The 16,903-nt window shown below is 39.8% G+C and overlaps 1 protein-coding gene across 3 annotated transcripts in view; it reads right to left on the bottom strand.

Moving 5' to 3' along the window:
* Nucleotides 1–364: 364 nt before the first annotated feature.
* The window catches only part of ME2 (malic enzyme 2), a 45,599-nt gene continuing 29,060 nt past the window's right edge, over nucleotides 365–16,903 (bottom strand). For all 3 annotated transcript variants that reach the window (XM_038402587.2, XM_043514982.1, XM_043514983.1), the window contains 9 exons: nucleotides 16,688–16,797; nucleotides 16,454–16,551; nucleotides 15,911–16,024; nucleotides 15,704–15,818; nucleotides 14,079–14,221; nucleotides 7,003–7,105; nucleotides 6,144–6,214; nucleotides 4,708–4,806; nucleotides 365–2,540 (listed from right to left, as the gene is read on the bottom strand). In XM_038402587.2, the coding sequence (XP_038258515.1) occupies nucleotides 2,376–2,540; nucleotides 4,708–4,806; nucleotides 6,144–6,214; nucleotides 7,003–7,105; nucleotides 14,079–14,221; nucleotides 15,704–15,818; nucleotides 15,911–16,024; nucleotides 16,454–16,551; nucleotides 16,688–16,797 (1,018 nt within the window). In that variant the 3' untranslated portion in view covers nucleotides 365–2,375. The remainder of the gene's footprint in view (nucleotides 2,541–4,707; nucleotides 4,807–6,143; nucleotides 6,215–7,002; nucleotides 7,106–14,078; nucleotides 14,222–15,703; nucleotides 15,819–15,910; nucleotides 16,025–16,453; nucleotides 16,552–16,687; nucleotides 16,798–16,903) is intronic.

The following is a 16,903-nucleotide window of genomic DNA, read 5'->3' as shown; positions in this document are numbered from 1 at the left end:
CATGCGGGCAACATATGGAGTGCTTATTTTTTTCTTTGTTAAATTCACATTTTCACTGGAAGAAGTGGTGAAATGTTTGTTGCACATTTACTTTAATACAATGATGCAGAGTTCCACTTACACACAAATAACTCATTCTCAATTCATGCTTTGATGAGATTTGAGTTTTCAGAAGACCTGGTAGTTATTTTCTGTACTAAATAAATAATGATCCCAGAATAAGATTCAAGATTAAATTAACTTATAAATATACTAGAAAGCAAGCATCGCAAAAATAGATGAAAAGGCATTCTTTGTAAAAAAACAACAAAACAAAACAAAAACAAAAAAACACACGTCATGTGTGTGTTGGTCTTTTTTATAGATATATAAATTGCGAACCTCATAATTCACAAAACACACAACAATGTAGAATTTAGAGCCACCTCCACACTCCGTGTTTTACCAAAACCTCAGTATATTGTCAAGTAATTTTTCCAAATCTCAGCCTTCTCGCCTCACCTAGTTAAAATCCACTGCAAACTCTACTTTTCTTCCTCTCACTTTTTGCTCTTAAAGATTAAAACAATCAATCCATCCATGTTTATTTTAAAACCATAACAGAGTGAGCAATACTCTGCACCCTCTTCAAGGGGACATGGTGACTGTGCTTCCTGCTATGCGTTTGTTTGCCATGGATATAACCTCAGTAAATTTATTCATGTATCTGGATCTTGGCTTCTAGCCTGTCAGTTCAGCCAGAAGAGGTATTTATTTCTGCCATTGTTTCTTGACACAGCAAAACTCCAGTAAAGCACACTGTACCCTTTGTCTAGTCTTATGTTATCCCTTCTCTGTTGGGGATGGTTTTAACAACGTCACAGACAACCACAATAGCCACATTCTGTGTCTTCTAACGTAGAGAACTGGATTTCACTCAGACGGTAGATGGGGAGAAAACGAGAAGGAATCCAAACAACAATTCCCACATCAAATTTAGGGCCTTTAATGCAACAGAAGGCTAAGCCTGAATGAATCAATGAGAAAAAAAGAACTAATCTAGCAATGATCTGGCCACAACTTCTGATTTCATATGGAGTAACTTGATAGAAATTAAATTAAATTCACATTCTGTGGCTTGAAGAGGAACAAGGGATCGACTGAAAACTTTTGAAAGTCAGACTTTGAGTCTTCTATTCACACTGAGCTACTGGGAGTCTATCAAGTGAAGACTGCAGGAAACATGCAGTCAAACCACTGGAAGTGCACATATTAACAGCTGCCTGCAGCACCCACTGTTCCAGCTTTAACAGTAACAGAAAAAAGAAGAAAAAGAGGGAAAATCTTTGTTCAAAGCACCAAGTAGATCTGTTTTGGAGTCACTTTTGGTCAGTGATGTGTCACCCGGCTCTACAAACTCCTCACATGAAAACAAAGGATGCAAGTTCTAGAAAGAACACAATGCTGAGAGGTTTTCTTGAAGTAACAGAAACTTAAAAACAAATCAAACCAAAATCTTTTGGCAGACAATTTCTGAGTTCTGCAGCTAAATTGAACCACCTGTAGCTTCCACAACTCACTATAAAGGATTCTGTAGACTGCTTTATAAACTGCACCCCAAAAAGTAGAATAATCTGCAATAGTTTACCTTCTTTTGCTTAGATAAAAAAACACTATGATGTGATTATTTTCAGACTTTTCAAGAATAATTTTTCAAACTAATTCACAATTTTTTCTAATAATAAATTCCATACAACAATTAAACTGTAGAGTACAAATATTGTTGCAAATTTCAAATGTGCACACAACACTGGCCTCCCCACAGCCAAGAATTTACAAAGCACGACCATTGAACAGGGTGGTTGAATGAAGCATAGAAACCTGGACACAAGTAGCTTTGTTCTGCAGATGGAACAGAATCTTCCATTTGGATATATTTGGCCTTTTTTTCTTGACAGATTCTTTCTGTGATGCCACAATTCATTGTTTGTGATGACTATGAAGGAACTAGACAGAAGACTTCTTATTAAAAAGCAAATATCTTGGCAATCAGCAATGATGAGATGGAGAGATACAGTTCATCATCATCATTTGTCTATGGCTAAAACACTATTTAAAAATTCTGTGAGGAGGGCTCTAAACTTGAGTTACAGCATTACTGTCATTTAAATTAATTTTGGACAGCTGTATCTTTCATGTGATGTGAGTCATCACCAATACAGTTTATCAGATTCTTATGGGAAAATCTGTCACGCAGGAAAATGAGGGGGTAGAGGGGAGACAACAAAATGAGGAAAAATAAGTTACAAGTTGCAAAAGTCATTATCATAAATTGGTCTGAAAAGAATTCCCTGCAGAGTAGAAGACAGCACCCGAGGAGTGCGATCTTTTGTATGTCAGTGCATTTCAGATGGCTTTGCCGTAGACAGAGGCCAGTCGTACACATCTGGCATGAAGGATTCGTATTCGTAGCTCCAAACCTTTGATTGTATATATTGGTTCTTGTCTGCAGGTTCAGGGTAATGGAAAGCCATGTTGTTTGCGTACATAAATTCCATAACCTGAAAAGTTAAATCAATGTACAGTTTGTGCCTGTTAATACTTTTTTGGATGATATACTTGTAAAACAGAACAGAACTTCAGCTAAGCTAGTGAAATTACACGTATTAAAAAACGCTTGGTTGAGGGTAGTAGATAGTGTCAAATAAAAAAATCACATTTCTGATTTTTTGTTTACCTCCCATTATTACAAGTATCCCCTATGCAAGGAAAAGGGCAGGGTCTCATTCTAGTGTTCACAAGAGAGTGTAAAAAGGGGGCCTGGTTTATGTATTGGCTGATGCTCAAAGTCCCTAAGAAGGCATGGTAGGCAGCCAAGAAGTAATGGCCAGCTCCCCAGATCATTCGTGTATATGCTACAGACCTGCAGGATGTGCAATGTGCTGGTCTGGGTGCACTCTACTTCTGGAAGGCAGCAGAATGCTCACCCAGCTTGGCTCCTTCCCCTGAGCTCCTGGCCTGGTAGGGAAAATTCGAGGAGCACAAGACACACATGCCACTATCCCTGCTCCCTAGGGAAGTGCAGATGAGGGAAGGATTTGGCCCTTAATACCTCTGTTCTTTTCAAAGTGGAGAATAAATTTGGTTTTTTGATACAAGAAGTGGCACTTTTATTCTCTCTCTCTCTCATTAGCAATTCCAGAAGATCTTGTATACTAAAAAGATTGCTACAATACTTTTGACATCTTATGCAGTGGGATTAACTGCTCTAAAGAATGTTTGATACACAATAATCAAGTATTTTTCTTTGCATCCTTTCAGCTGAGTTAGGAACACACACTGAATGCAGCCATAAGGCAAAATCTAACATTCAGATAAAGTATCATTATGCATACTTCTTTGGCACCCATGAAGCCACGAGCTACATAAAGCATCAACACCATCTAGGAGAATGACAAACTATCCTCTTTGTCTCAAATTAAAGCCAGTTACTTATGGGACCACTCTGCAACTCATAAATTAGGCAAAGGCATGCTGAAAAAAAATAGTGCAATATGACCTAAAGGGTGTATAGCTTAGCCTCATTTTGACTTCTGGTGTCAATGAGTTCCATAGCTGGTGGCCCTTGACCGAGACTACTCTGTTCCCATGAGTTCAAATCTGGGCTTCAAAAGCTAGAAAACCCTTACAGGCAGAACTACAATAGGTTATGATAGAGGAAGAAACATTCTAGTTCTTTAAGGACTTTAGAAATAAGGACCAGAATCTTTTAAGGGACCTAGAACTGGAATGATGTCAAAAAAATCAAAGGAACAAAGTTTTGACTAGTGATCATTACCAGCATATAAATAAACTAATATTTCACAAATCTCCCTTATTATAGCAGAATCATAAAAATGTAGGTCTAGCAGGGACCTCAAGAGGTCTTTTCATCACACTGCACTGGACAGGATTAAGTATACTTAAGCCTTCCCGACAAATGTTTGTCTAACCTGTTCTTAAAAACCTCCATTGATGTGGGATTCCACAATCTCCCTAGATAACCTATTCCATTGCTTAACTGTCATTATTATTAGAAGTTTTTGCTAATATGCAACCTAAACTGACTCTAAACTTGCTGCAAACTAAGCAGACTACTTTTTGTCCTATCCTCAATGGACTTGGAGAACCATTGATCGCTGTCCACTTTATAACAACCTGTTACATATTTGAAGACTTACCAGGCCCACTCTCAGCCCTCTCACTTCTTTTGACCTTTTCTCATAGGTCAGGTTTTCTAAACCTCTTATTCTGTTGCTCTCTTCTGGACTCTTTAATTTGTTAACATCTTTTTAAAAGTGCAATGACCAAAACTGGCATAAAACTCCAGCTGAGGCCTCACCAGTGCAGAGCAGAGTAGGACATCTATCTCTTATGTCTCACATACCACACTCGTTACTATTGCAAAAAATGTCATTCTGGAATATAGTATCACATTGTTGGCTCATATTCAATTTGTGATCCTCTTTAATCCCCAGATCCTTTTCAGCAATACTGCTGCCTAGTCACTTATTTCCCATTTTATATTTATGCAGTTGATTTTTCCTTCCTAAGTGTAGTACTTTGCACTTTTATCAATAGCCTGAACATTAGTCTGTTCTTTTTTTGTCCCAAATATCATGCTATAGAGCTTGGGAAGTTTATATAATGTACAGTATCTTTTAGCATAGGCCAATGCTATCCACTTACTTTAACAGCAATGCAAATAGAAACTTCTTTGATGTTGGACAATGGTGGATAAAGTCTGCCTTGGGAAAGTTCCTCATTAGTTAACTGATCTGTCAATGCCTGTATTAAAAACAAATATTAACAATTTATTGACCCTTCTCAGGAGGCAATGCATCACTAAGCTGCAAACAGAGGAATGTGTTTGTGAGTTCTTACTGGTACAGCTTACCTGAAATACATATAAAAGTGCATGGTATAAGTCAGCCAAAGCCTCAAAAATTACTATAAAGATGCATGCTGCAATCTGTGTCCAAAGCAACAAGCCTCTCTCTTATTATTAGATTTTTTTAGCATCTCAGCTGAAGTCAGATTTTCTTTGCTGAAGTGTCAACATTTCAATGTTAATGACAGTAAACAGGTAAGTTACAAGGGAGCCACTGCACTGCAGGGTTGACCCATTTAACATGGACGCACAGAATGATGGATCCCATCATTCCACTCACCTCCAAATAAAACATAAATAAGTAAATATAAAAAGGAGAGGGGGAGATGGAAAAGCAAACAGACAGACAAAAGAAGCTGCAGAAGGTGATGGATGAACGAAACAGAAATTACAACAAAGATTGGATGGAGCCGCTTTGTTTGCAATAAAAAAGAAAAAACACACAATAAAAATCACACATACTGTATTTCAGGGTTTAAGGCTTTTTTCCTTTCTACCTTTGTTCTGTCTTGTAGCTGCTCTCCCCTCGGGCAACACTAAAAAGCCCTGGTTACAAATTCTCCCAGTAACATCATCCAACCATCTTATGGATCATTTTCCCGGCCTAAAGTGCAGAGGCTCCTGCTGGCAAATCAAGTCCATAAAGTTGGACTGCACATGGCAACGTAGGGAGATAAAAGAACATCAACCCTAGAGCTGGTCAATAAATGTGGTTCTCCCCTACCTCTGTGGAAAATTTATTTTTTCTATTGGAAATTCGCAAACCAAAGTATTTTGGCCAAACGTTAAATATTTTGATTTGGAAATGCTGCTGCAGTGCCTCATGTGTCCATTCTCCTCCACAGGCCAACCTCCCTCACTGATCTCCCATGATTCATCATCACCTCCCCTTTTGGAGAAGGGACATGGTGCATCATCAGAATCCCTGGCTATGGTGCAGCACAAGAGACATAGTCCAGCCAGAGAGCACAGCCCATAGAGGAGAATGGGAACACAAGGTAACCAAACTACAATTCCCATGAGGCACTGCAGCTACATTTACAAATTGCAATATTTAAAAAATAAAATTTTTGTCATGAGCAGACATTTCCCACAAAAATATTGATAATCAAAACCCAATTTTCTACTGAAAAACCATTTCAGTGGAAAATTTTTGATCAGTCCAACTCAGACCATCATGTCAAAGACACTGATTTCGCCTTTCAAAAGCCATCATCTATGTTTGAACACATACCTTTGCAGCCTCAAGGAAGACCTTATCACTAATATGCCGAACACCGCTGAGGATTACAGCCAAAGCCACACCTATAATACAATTATTGATAATATTATGATTAAATCATTTTTAATGTGCAGCCCCATCATTGACATGGTGCAAAAAATGCAGACAAGTCATAAAAAAAAAAGTGTTTCAGATTTATGGATATGATTTTTTTAACCTCCTCTGTCAAGTGCCAATAGAGTCATAGCATAGGAGAGAGAGAAGTACTAATTTTGCTACATAAGCACAGACAGACGGTGGAACACTCAAGTGCTGCACTGGATTTTTTTGCATTAATGAGCAAAACTCTTGATTCATACGTTCATTTAAATTGAATGTTAAAACACAAGTTCTTAAGACTAGTTACTGGTGTCCTATAATATACCAGAATGTGTAACTTTGAGGGGGAATCCCATGATGCCTCTTTGCAGTATTATCTGTGCAAAAGTCATTAGAAGAACAGCATCTTTACGAAAGTCCCCCCCTCCCTGCCAAAAAACAATAATATGCCTTGGTTATTTGTATTTCTAAAAAGTAATCAAACTGAAACCTGCTGCTAATTGTGCACACAAACAGCCTATGTCACCATGTACTCTAATCATTCGTCCTTGTCGAGTATCACGTATCCTTAATGGCCCCCATTTATTTACTGTACTCACTTTAATCTTGTCTTAAACTAGACAAAGCTCTTCAGGGCTGGGAAGGTCTCTTACTGTGTGCCTGTACAACGGAGCCCCAGTCCTGACTGAGGTCTCTAGGCAATGCTGCAATATTAGTAACAACTGTGAAATAATCTAATCTTAAAGTGGAAGAACAGAATTCTCTATACTACCTGGAAAAATATAGGCATTGTTTCCCTGGCCTGGTTTGAAGGATCGTCCATCTTTCAAAACCACATGCTCGAATGGACTGCCACTGGCAAACAAACACCGCCCCTGTTAAACAAGAGGGAGTCATTCACAGAGTTTGCATTACATGAAAATAAAGTCGCCATGAACGAGAGGCTTACCACTACACTCACAGTCATCTAGGCCCCAATTCAGTAAAGATACTTAAGCAGGGATGCCGGAACAGGGGCTGACAAGGGACCATGGCCCCACCACCTTTAAAAGTGGGAGGGCGATGCCTTCCCACTTTTTACCAGCCATAGGAGTGAGCTACGGAGGGGGTGAGGGGGAAAGGGGCAGAGATTGAGTGAGTGGGAGGCAGGGTCTTGTGGGGAAGAGGCAGCACCGGGGCAGGGGCTCAGGTAGAAGAGAGGACGCGGGGGGGGAGCGGCATGGTTCAGGTACTGGTGGGCCCCCCCACTTTTAGGAAGCTTCCCCTGCTCCTGTACTTAAGCATGGGCCTCATTTTTTCACATGCTTTAAGTCAGGGCCATGCAAGTGCCTTGCTGAATCAAAACTCTACATCCATCCTCAAAAAACCAGAACTCCCACCAAACAACAGCCTGGAAGAGACAAAAATATTAGCAAGATTTCCTTCTGAGTTACAAACATCAGGAAACTAAAAGTAGAAAGCATACACATCAGACTATGTAGGTTTCTAAGGAATGGAAGATTTCTACTTGTTTAAAAGATATTAATTCCTCCTAATAGCACACAGTTCTCTAGGAAAATAAAACCTTCCTCTGCGACTAATCACATGATTAAAGTAAATTATTATGATTAATTATTATTTGTATTGTGGCAGCACCTAGGTGCACTAGTCATAGAAATGTAGGGCTGGAAGGGACACAGAGCTCATCTATTCCATCCTGACAATGCCTGACAAGTGTTGGTCAGGGGTCCTCAAAGTTTTTTTTGTTGGGACCCCCTTTGAAAATATTTCAGGTTGTGATGACCGCCCCCCCACCATGCCATCTAGCTCTCAAGGCAGCGCCGCCACCAGCAACAGCGCAGAAGTAAGGGTGGCAATACCGCAACCTCCCAGAATATGCTTGCGACTCCCTTTCGGGTTCGGACCCCAGTTTGAGAAACACTGGATGACGAGGATTCCATAATCTCCCTTGGAAGCTATTCCAGTGCTTAAACTATCTTTATAGTTAGAAAGGTTTTCCTAACATCTAACCTAAATCTCCCTTGCTACAGATTAAGCCTGTTACCTCTTGGCCTACAGCCAGTGGAGGTGGAGAACAATTGCACAAATCCTCTTTATAACAGCCCTTAATGTATTTTAACATTGATCAATTCCCCTCTCATTTTTATTTTCTCAAGACTAAACATGTCCAGTTTTTATTAACCTTTCCTCACAGGTCAAGTTTTCTAAACTTTTTATCATTTTTGTTGCTCTCCTTTGGACTTTCTCCAGTTTGTGCACATCTTTCTTAGAGTATGGTGCCAAGAACTGGACACAGCACTCTAGCTGAGGCCTCACCAGTGCAGAGCAGAGTGGGACAATTACCTCCAGTGTCTTACATAGAACACTCCAGTCAATACATCCCAGAATTTCATCTTGCGGACTTCAGACAAATTTGCTATGATCATTTTGAATTTTAATCCTGTCCTTCAAAGTCACTCCCAGTTTGGAAAAAGAAAAGGAGTACTTGTGGCACCTTAGAGACTAACAAATTTATTAGAGCATAAGCTTTCGTGAGCTACAGCTCACTTCATCGGATGCATTTGTTTCCACCAAATGCATCCGATGAAGTGAGCTGTAGCTCACGAAAGCTTATGCTCTAATAAATTTGTTAGTCTCTAAGGTGCCACAAGTACTCCTTTTCTTTTTGCGAATACAGACTAACACGGCTGCTACTCTGAAACCTCCCAGTTTGGAGTCACCCACAAATTTTATAAGCACAGTCTCCACTCCATTAGCCAAATAATTACTGAAAATATTGAACAGTACTGACCCAGGACAGATATTATTCAATATTTTTATCAATGACTTGGCCAGGGTCCCACTGTGCTAGATGCTACACAAACACAAGACAAAAAGGTGATTGTTACCACAAGGAACTTACAATGTAAAATATAAGACAACAGGCTGATAGACAGACAGATGGGAACACAAGGAAAGATTGAGACAATATTGGTCAGCATGATAGGCTGTGGTCTCAATATGTGCTTAAGTGCTCTGCTGCATCAGGGCCTCTAAAAGGAATGTGTTATGCAATTGATCCTCTCTTGCTATGAAAATGGTTTTAATGATTAAGAAATATTAAAAGTCGCGTAAAGGTTTGAGTGTGAAATCTGCTTGCCCTATGGTCGAGCAATCTCTCCCTCTTCCAGTTCAAATCGGAAAACTCAATGTCTGACAGCAAATTGTGAAAATAATAAAATTAAAAAGTTTACAGCTCCATATCAATCTCACACATGAGACCACATCACCATGTATGCAAATAGTTCTGGTACTGTGTTTGAGCATGCGGACATATGCACAGTAATGGATTTTTGACAGGTTTCAGAGTAGCAGCCATGTTAGTCTGTATCCGCAAAAAGAAAAGGAGTACTTGTGGTACCTTGGAGACTAACAAATTTTTTAGAGCATAACCTTTTGTGAGCTACAGCTCACTTCATCGGATGCATGCAGTGGAAAATAAAGGGGGGAGATTTTATATATACAGAGAACATGAAACAATGGGGTGTACCATACACACTGTAACGAGAGTAAGGTAAGGTAAGCTATTAGGTAATTAGCTATTAGATCAGGTAAGGTGAGCTATTACCAGCAGGACAGGGAAAAAACAAAACAAAACAAAACCCCTTTTGTAGTGATAATCAAGGCGCGCCATTTCCAGCAGTTGACAAGAACGTGTGAGGAACAATACGGGGGGGGAAAATGAACATGGGGAAATAGTTTTACTTTGTGTAATGACCCATCCACTCCCAGTCTTTATTCAAGCCTAATTTAATAGTGTCCAGTTTGCAAATTAATTCCAATTCAGCAGTCGTTCGTTGGAGTCTGTTTTTAAAGTTTTTTTGTTAAAGAATTGCGACTTTTAGGTCTGTAATCGAGTGACCAGAAAGATTGAAGTGTTCTCCAACTGGTTTTTGAATGTTATAATTCTTGACGTCTGATTTGTGTCCATTTATTCTTTTACGTAGAGACTGTCCAGTTTGACCACTGTACATTGCAGAGGGGCATTGCAGGCATATATCACATTGGTAGATGTGCAGGTGAACAAGCCTCTGATAGTGTGGCTGATGTGATAAGGCCCTATGATGGTGTCCTCTGAATAGATATGTGGACGAGTTGGCAACAGGCTTTGTTGCAAGGATAGGTTCCTGGATTAGTGTTTTTGTTGTGTGGTTGCTGGTCCGTATTTGCTTCAGGTTGGGGGCTGTCTTTAAGCAAGGAGTGGTCTGTCTCCCAAGATCTGTGAGAGTGATGGGTCGTCCTTCAGGATAGGTTGTAGATCCTTGATGATGCGCTGGAGAGGTTTTAGTTGGGGGCTGAAGGTGATGGCTAGTTGCGTTCTGTTCTTTTCTTTGTTGGGCCTGTCCTGTAGTAGGTATTGTAGTTGTAGAAATGCATGATAGAGATCTTGTAGGTATTTGTCTCTGTCTGAGGGTTTGGAGCAAATGCGGTTGTATCATAGAGCTTGGCTGTAGACAATGGATCATGTGGTGTGGTCTGGATGAAAACTGGAGGCATGTAGCTAAATATAGTTGTCAGTAGGTTTCCAGTATAGAGTGGTGTTTATGTGACCATCACTTATTAGCACTGTAGTGTCCAGGAAGTGGATCTCTTGTGTGGACTGGTCCAGGCTGAGGTTGATGGTGGGATGGAAATTGTTAAAATCATGGTGGAATTCCTCAAGGGCTTCTTTTCCATGGGTCCAGATGATGATGTCATCAGTGTAGTGGAAGTAGAGTACGGGCATTAGGGGTTGAGAGCTGAGGAAATGTTGTTCTAAGTCAGCCATAAAAATGTTGGCATATTGTGGGGCCATGTGGGTACCCATTGCAGTGCTGCTGATTTGAAGGTATACATTGTCCCCAAATGTGAAATAGTTATGGGTGAGGACAAAGTCACAAAGTTCAGCCACCAGGTTTACCTTGACATTATCGGGGATACTGTTCCTGACGGTTTGTAGTCCACCTTTGTGGGGAATGTTGGTGTAGAGGGCTTCTACATCCATAGTGGCTAGATGGTGTTTTCAAGAAGATCACCGATAGATTGTAGTTTCCTCAAGAAGTCAGTGGTGTCTCGAAGATAGCTAGGAGTGCTGGTAACATAGGGCCTGAGGAGGGAGTCTACATAGCCAGACAATCCTGCTATCAGGGTGCCAATGCCTGAGATGATGGGGCGTCCAGGATTTCTAGGTTTATGGATCTTGGGTAGCAGATAGAATACCCCAGGTTGCGGTTCCAGGGGTGTCTGTGTGGATTTCTTCTTGTGCTTTTTCAGGGACTTTCTTGAGCAGATGATGTAGTTTCTTTTGGTAACCCTCAGGGGGATCAGAGGGTAACGGCTTGTAGAATGTGGTGTTGGAGAGCTGCCTAGCAGCCTCTTTTTGATATTCCGACCTATTCACGATGAAGACAGCATCTTTTTGAGTAGGTGAAGTCAGGGTCAAAATCTGATGTAAACTAAACACAAAAAATACTTCTTGCAAAGCAGCAGAGGGCACCAAAGCATCACCATACTTGTATGAAATGCAAGAATAAGCAATAAGAGTTTATTGATGGTTTCTTCATGCTCTTAGGAGGTTTGTCTACAGATGCTCTCATTTAGTGTTATTTTAAAGTATTCCATTTATGCTTAGGCCATTTCTGAAATCAAGAAACCTAAAGGGCTGGGAGTGCAGGATTGGTAATTACAAGACAAACTAACAGTCAAATGACAAGGGGAACATTGAATAATTTTGGATAATCAAGGTTTTGGCTAATAAAGGGAATTCTCTATGTAATTATTAAGTGTCAGAGAACATGACCCTGCTTAAGATAATGGTGAATTCTGGATAACTGAAGTTGTACTAACTACACTTTAGATAAATAATTATTCTGAAAATGGACATAATATTGGGCGGGAAAATATAAACTGCCAGACGTATTAGAAAAAAATAAAATTTGGAGGGCTGTAAAAATTAAAATCCTTTTTCCATTAACCTGTAATATTTCACAGCCTGAACATTACAACACAACAATTTAAAACTGCAGGTGAATGGTAGATTATGGGAAATCATGAATAGAAATTAAGGCAGCTCCTATACTGGAGAAAAATAAAGATTCCCTCCCCACCTACCAAGGACTGGTTGTTTTGCATACCAGCCTGACTTGCTCTTAGTGGTGTTTAGTGAAGTGAAAACACTTTAAAACTGATCTACTGCACCTGGATCTACCCAGCACTATCTTGTGTTGCAAACTGACAATTATAAAATGTTCCAGAGAGTGCACTTCATCACTCTACATAAACACATAGGCAATTCTGTGGAGACAGCTGTTGTTGTGTAGATCTTCTCTAAAGTGATAAACAGAACCTCATTCATATCATGTGTGGGTAAGTACCCCTCTAGACATCAATGGAGCTACTGATTTATTGCTACACTGATTTATTGCAGCTGAAGATCTGGCCCTATCATCTGTTTCTGTTTACCTTCAATCTGAACTGTGAATTTAGAGTATTATATTTTATTCACCAAAATATTGCCTAACAAACATCTGGGGAATAAACCAGTACACAAAGAATTAAATTGCCCAGAGGGATTAAACACCTTGCATATCAGTTCCCTTGTGTCGTAGAAATCTGGAATACAGTAGTCAAAATCCAGATTTGGTCCAGAGGCTTTTGCCTTTTACTAGAGTGGGCCTTTGCCCTTGCAAAGCCTCCGCTAGAGACCCACTGATCTGGGGGAGAACTAGCAAGCTATATGAGAATTTCAGCTTTCATTGGGGAGGCAAGGGGGAGAGGTAAGTTTCAAGCCCTTTAGCCTTAAAATGAACAGCACTATGGATCAATGTGATGATCAATGATGCTGAAAGGAACAAACCACAAATACACATTTCTGCAGCAGGAAGCACCTAAAGATCCCTGCACACACGCTTTTACATAAAAAAGTCACTTAAGGTTGGGATGTATTCCAAAGAACCATTTCACTAACCCACTCTGCTTCTAAAGTCCCCATGGTGGTAAGATCTTAGAGGACAGGAGTCAAAAAGGTTTAAATGGGAAGCATGGCAAAAAATTGTTTTGCAGGCCAGCTCAAAACTACTAAGGCCAGCTCTGCCTCTGCTTTTTTTCCTCCCCTATCTCTTCCCCCTTTGCCCAGCTCCTCGAACAAAAAAACACAGTCTTATGCACAATGCTTAAAAACTGTGCAGAAGGATAAAGGTTTTATTCAGTTTTCCTTTATTAAATGCAAATACTGGGCCTGAACTCACTCACACTGGGCTGAGTTAGCTGTAGCAGCACTGAAATCAGTGGAATTACAAAATCCAGAGAGACAGAGATCAGAATCAGTCCGCTATGCTTAATGTTAAATGTTCTGACCAATTCAAATATTAGGAAAATCAGTGCCGAGTATGAGCTGTATGGCTGTACAACACAAGCAAAGACATTCCCTGTTCTGAGCACCTGTTTCAATATTAAATAAAGACTGCTTTAATTCACTATTTCCAGGTTGTAGCCGGTTTCTGTCATGACTATTACATAAAATAACTGTTTCTTTAAAAACAAAAGCTAAAAATAGTTTCAGAAACAACGTCAGTCAAGGTTAGAAACACAAGTTACTCTCAGTAACCAATGATTACACTTCAATATTGTTTCACCTGCCAAATGTAAATTTAAAATCAGAGCTGCTTTTTAATGTATACCAAGACAAATATGCATTTGAAACTGGAAGGTAATGAGCCGTTGTATTCTTTATATGGAGAAATTCCAAGTTTAAATGCTTGGGATTTTGCACTCTTAGATTACAGACAGAAAAACAATACATATGCTTTGACATTTTTCATTATTAAGTACCTCTGTTAATGTATAAGCTTCCTCAGCAGTGCATTCAGCTTTCACTGTAGGGTTACTTAGTGCAAATATTATAGGTCTTTCATTGATGGAACCCATTGCTTTGATCACATCATGTGAAAAAAGCCGGCCAGCCCCTGCAACTCCTGAAATAAATTGAAAGATACGAAAATTACAGTTACACATTTAAAATGGGACAATGATTGCAAAAACTTTATACTGTATATATTTATTTCTGATGTGAATTAAGATTATCACTGTTAATGTCAGTCACATTCAGGAAAACCAATAAAAGGCTTTGAATAAATATTCATCATTCATTAAAGCAAGCTGTATCTAGAAAATGAGCTGTGGGAAACAATCTTGCACTGTCAGGAGATGCACAAGATAACCCAAAAGGTTTTTTCCATCTCTAATTTGAAATGTATTGCAAACTTAAACCCTACACTATTCAAACCCAGCGAAGACCCTACAAATCCGTATGCTTGCATTTTCAAAATTCAGATATTATTTAGTTTTTTATGGGGGGGGGAGAGGCCTTAAAAATGAGATATTCCTCCTCCCCACAATCATTTTATAACTCAAACAGTTTAACATACTTGACATACATATGCACAAATACATAAAAATGAATATGCACACTCCGACACACATACCTGCACACACTCAGACACAAAGACTCAGTCCAAAACCATATATTTTTTCAGAAAGTTATGTGCAAGGAAAAAATCTGGAACTATAATAGAAGCCATTTTGCAGCCTTAACTATAGTGGTGGCTACTAGGGGCTGTTAACGTGTACATACATTAACATGTACATACATACTCACACGCATCCACTGAGACAATGAATACTGGGGATCAGGGACTGGGGTGCAGAACATCTGCTTTGCACCAAAACGTTGGCAGATAGTAGCTTAAGTCAGCCATGGGAAAAATCACTTCAGCATAGGGGGTATCGTGGTGACACAAAGTATGCAAAACAACTCCTACACCATCTCTCTCCCAGCTGGTGGGGTAGGAATGTGACAAGAGAAATGGGGGTAGCTGGGTCTTCTCTATTTCTCACTCATCTGCAGCTGCAGTATCATTCTTTTGGACCACTGGCAGTCAGTGTCCAGACCAGTCTGTAAGCAGTTCTAAGATACACCAGCAGACTAGCCAGCCCAGGATTGGAGTGGGGAGCAAAAAAAGGTCATGCCCCAGAGTTGCACTTTGAGCTCCTCATCCATAGCTGAGCCTGTATGTATTATACACATGATGCACTGAGCCCCACAGCCATTTTACACGTATTTTAAAATAGTGAACCAAATTCTGCTGTCATTCACCCCAGTGCAAATGCAGAGTAGCCCCATCGACTTATGTGGGGTTATGCTATATGTATGGTGGTAAAAGTGAAAGCAGCAATTGGCCCAGTGACAGCAAGATAAAATTAACAAAATATCATAGAATATCAGGGTTGGAAGCCCAAACCCCTGCTCAAAGCAGGGCCAATCCCCAACTAAATCATCCCAGCCAGGGCTTGTCAAGCCTGACCTTAAAAACTTCTAAGGAAGGAGATTCCACCACTTCCCTAGTATATTAGCATATATTATCTAAGGAGTCTGAAATAAGTTTATTATTACTAACCAATAATAGCTGATGGCTGAAGTACATTCACCGCATCTACAAATGTCTTTGGCACCTGGTCTGGAGGTTGGTGCATAAATGGTTCTTGATTGGCGTCTACCTTTTGTTCTCGGCCCTAAAGATTTAAGTTGATTCTGATTGTGAGAAAGACAGGAAAGAGAATGGCAATGTGTACTGTGTTATTCCAAAGGCCTGGCAGACCCTCACCTGAACCAATAGGCCATATTTATCAAACATCCAAATTTTCTTATATGCTTCCTCTGAAGAAATACCGCTTTCAATCATAGCCATAACAATGAGGTTTGCAATTCCAACAGCAGCCTGACAGATAAAGAACAAGTATTTGAAAATAAAGGAAACATCCATCAGTTTAACTTACGGTACTACAAAAACCATGGTACATTTCCTTCCAATATGGTAAGAACTAACAATTACATTCTCTCTTGCGCGCAGAATCATAATTTTGGGGGCTAAACCCTGCCATTGTATACATGGGTCCATCTGCTTTATGATGTCTGTATGGGTAAAGTGAGAATCTGGCCCTTGAAAATTATCCTTTTGTAAATGTTAAACCCAAACTTCAATCTAAATAATAATCTTCTGTAAAAGGGATTTTCCTTTAATACAGTTCAGTAGGCCTCCCTCATACAAAGTTCTGTAAGAAAACACAAACACAAACACACCCACACCCTTTTTTACAGTTCTGTGGGGTTTAACTTGTATTGCACTAGAGACCATTGCAGAACTCACCTCTCCTGCTCCAAGAAACAAAACTTTATGCTCTGTGATTGCTTTCCCAACAACCTTCTGTGCTGCCAGCATTCCCGCTAAGGCCACTGCGGCAGTCCCTACAAAGGAAATAAAAATCTCTCAGGAGAGCTGAATAGATTGACATGACAGAACATTTTTTTTTTTGGGGGGGGGGGAGGGGGGGAAGGGAAACGTTTTCACATATGTAGCAAGAGTCAGAAGTGAACATTTTACCCTGAATGTCGTCATTGAAGGTGCAATATTTCTCTCTGTATTTCCTCAAAAAACGGAAAGCATTATGATTCCCAAAGTCTTCAAACTGAATAAGTGTGTTATGGCCGTACCTAAAGAACACAGCATGATATTTTATCAATTGACACACTAATAAATCAAAAATTCCTATATACACACACAGAGTTGTTTAGAGCCAGATGCAGTCCTCAGGCTCTT

The sequence above is a fragment of the Dermochelys coriacea genome, chromosome 5 (assembly GCF_009764565.3).
Source record: "Dermochelys coriacea isolate rDerCor1 chromosome 5, rDerCor1.pri.v4, whole genome shotgun sequence".
In the NCBI taxonomy this organism is placed as follows: domain Eukaryota; kingdom Metazoa; phylum Chordata; order Testudines; family Dermochelyidae; genus Dermochelys; species Dermochelys coriacea.
The sequence above is the reverse complement of the archived record's forward strand: the minus strand, read 5'-3'. Positions and strand labels throughout refer to the sequence as shown.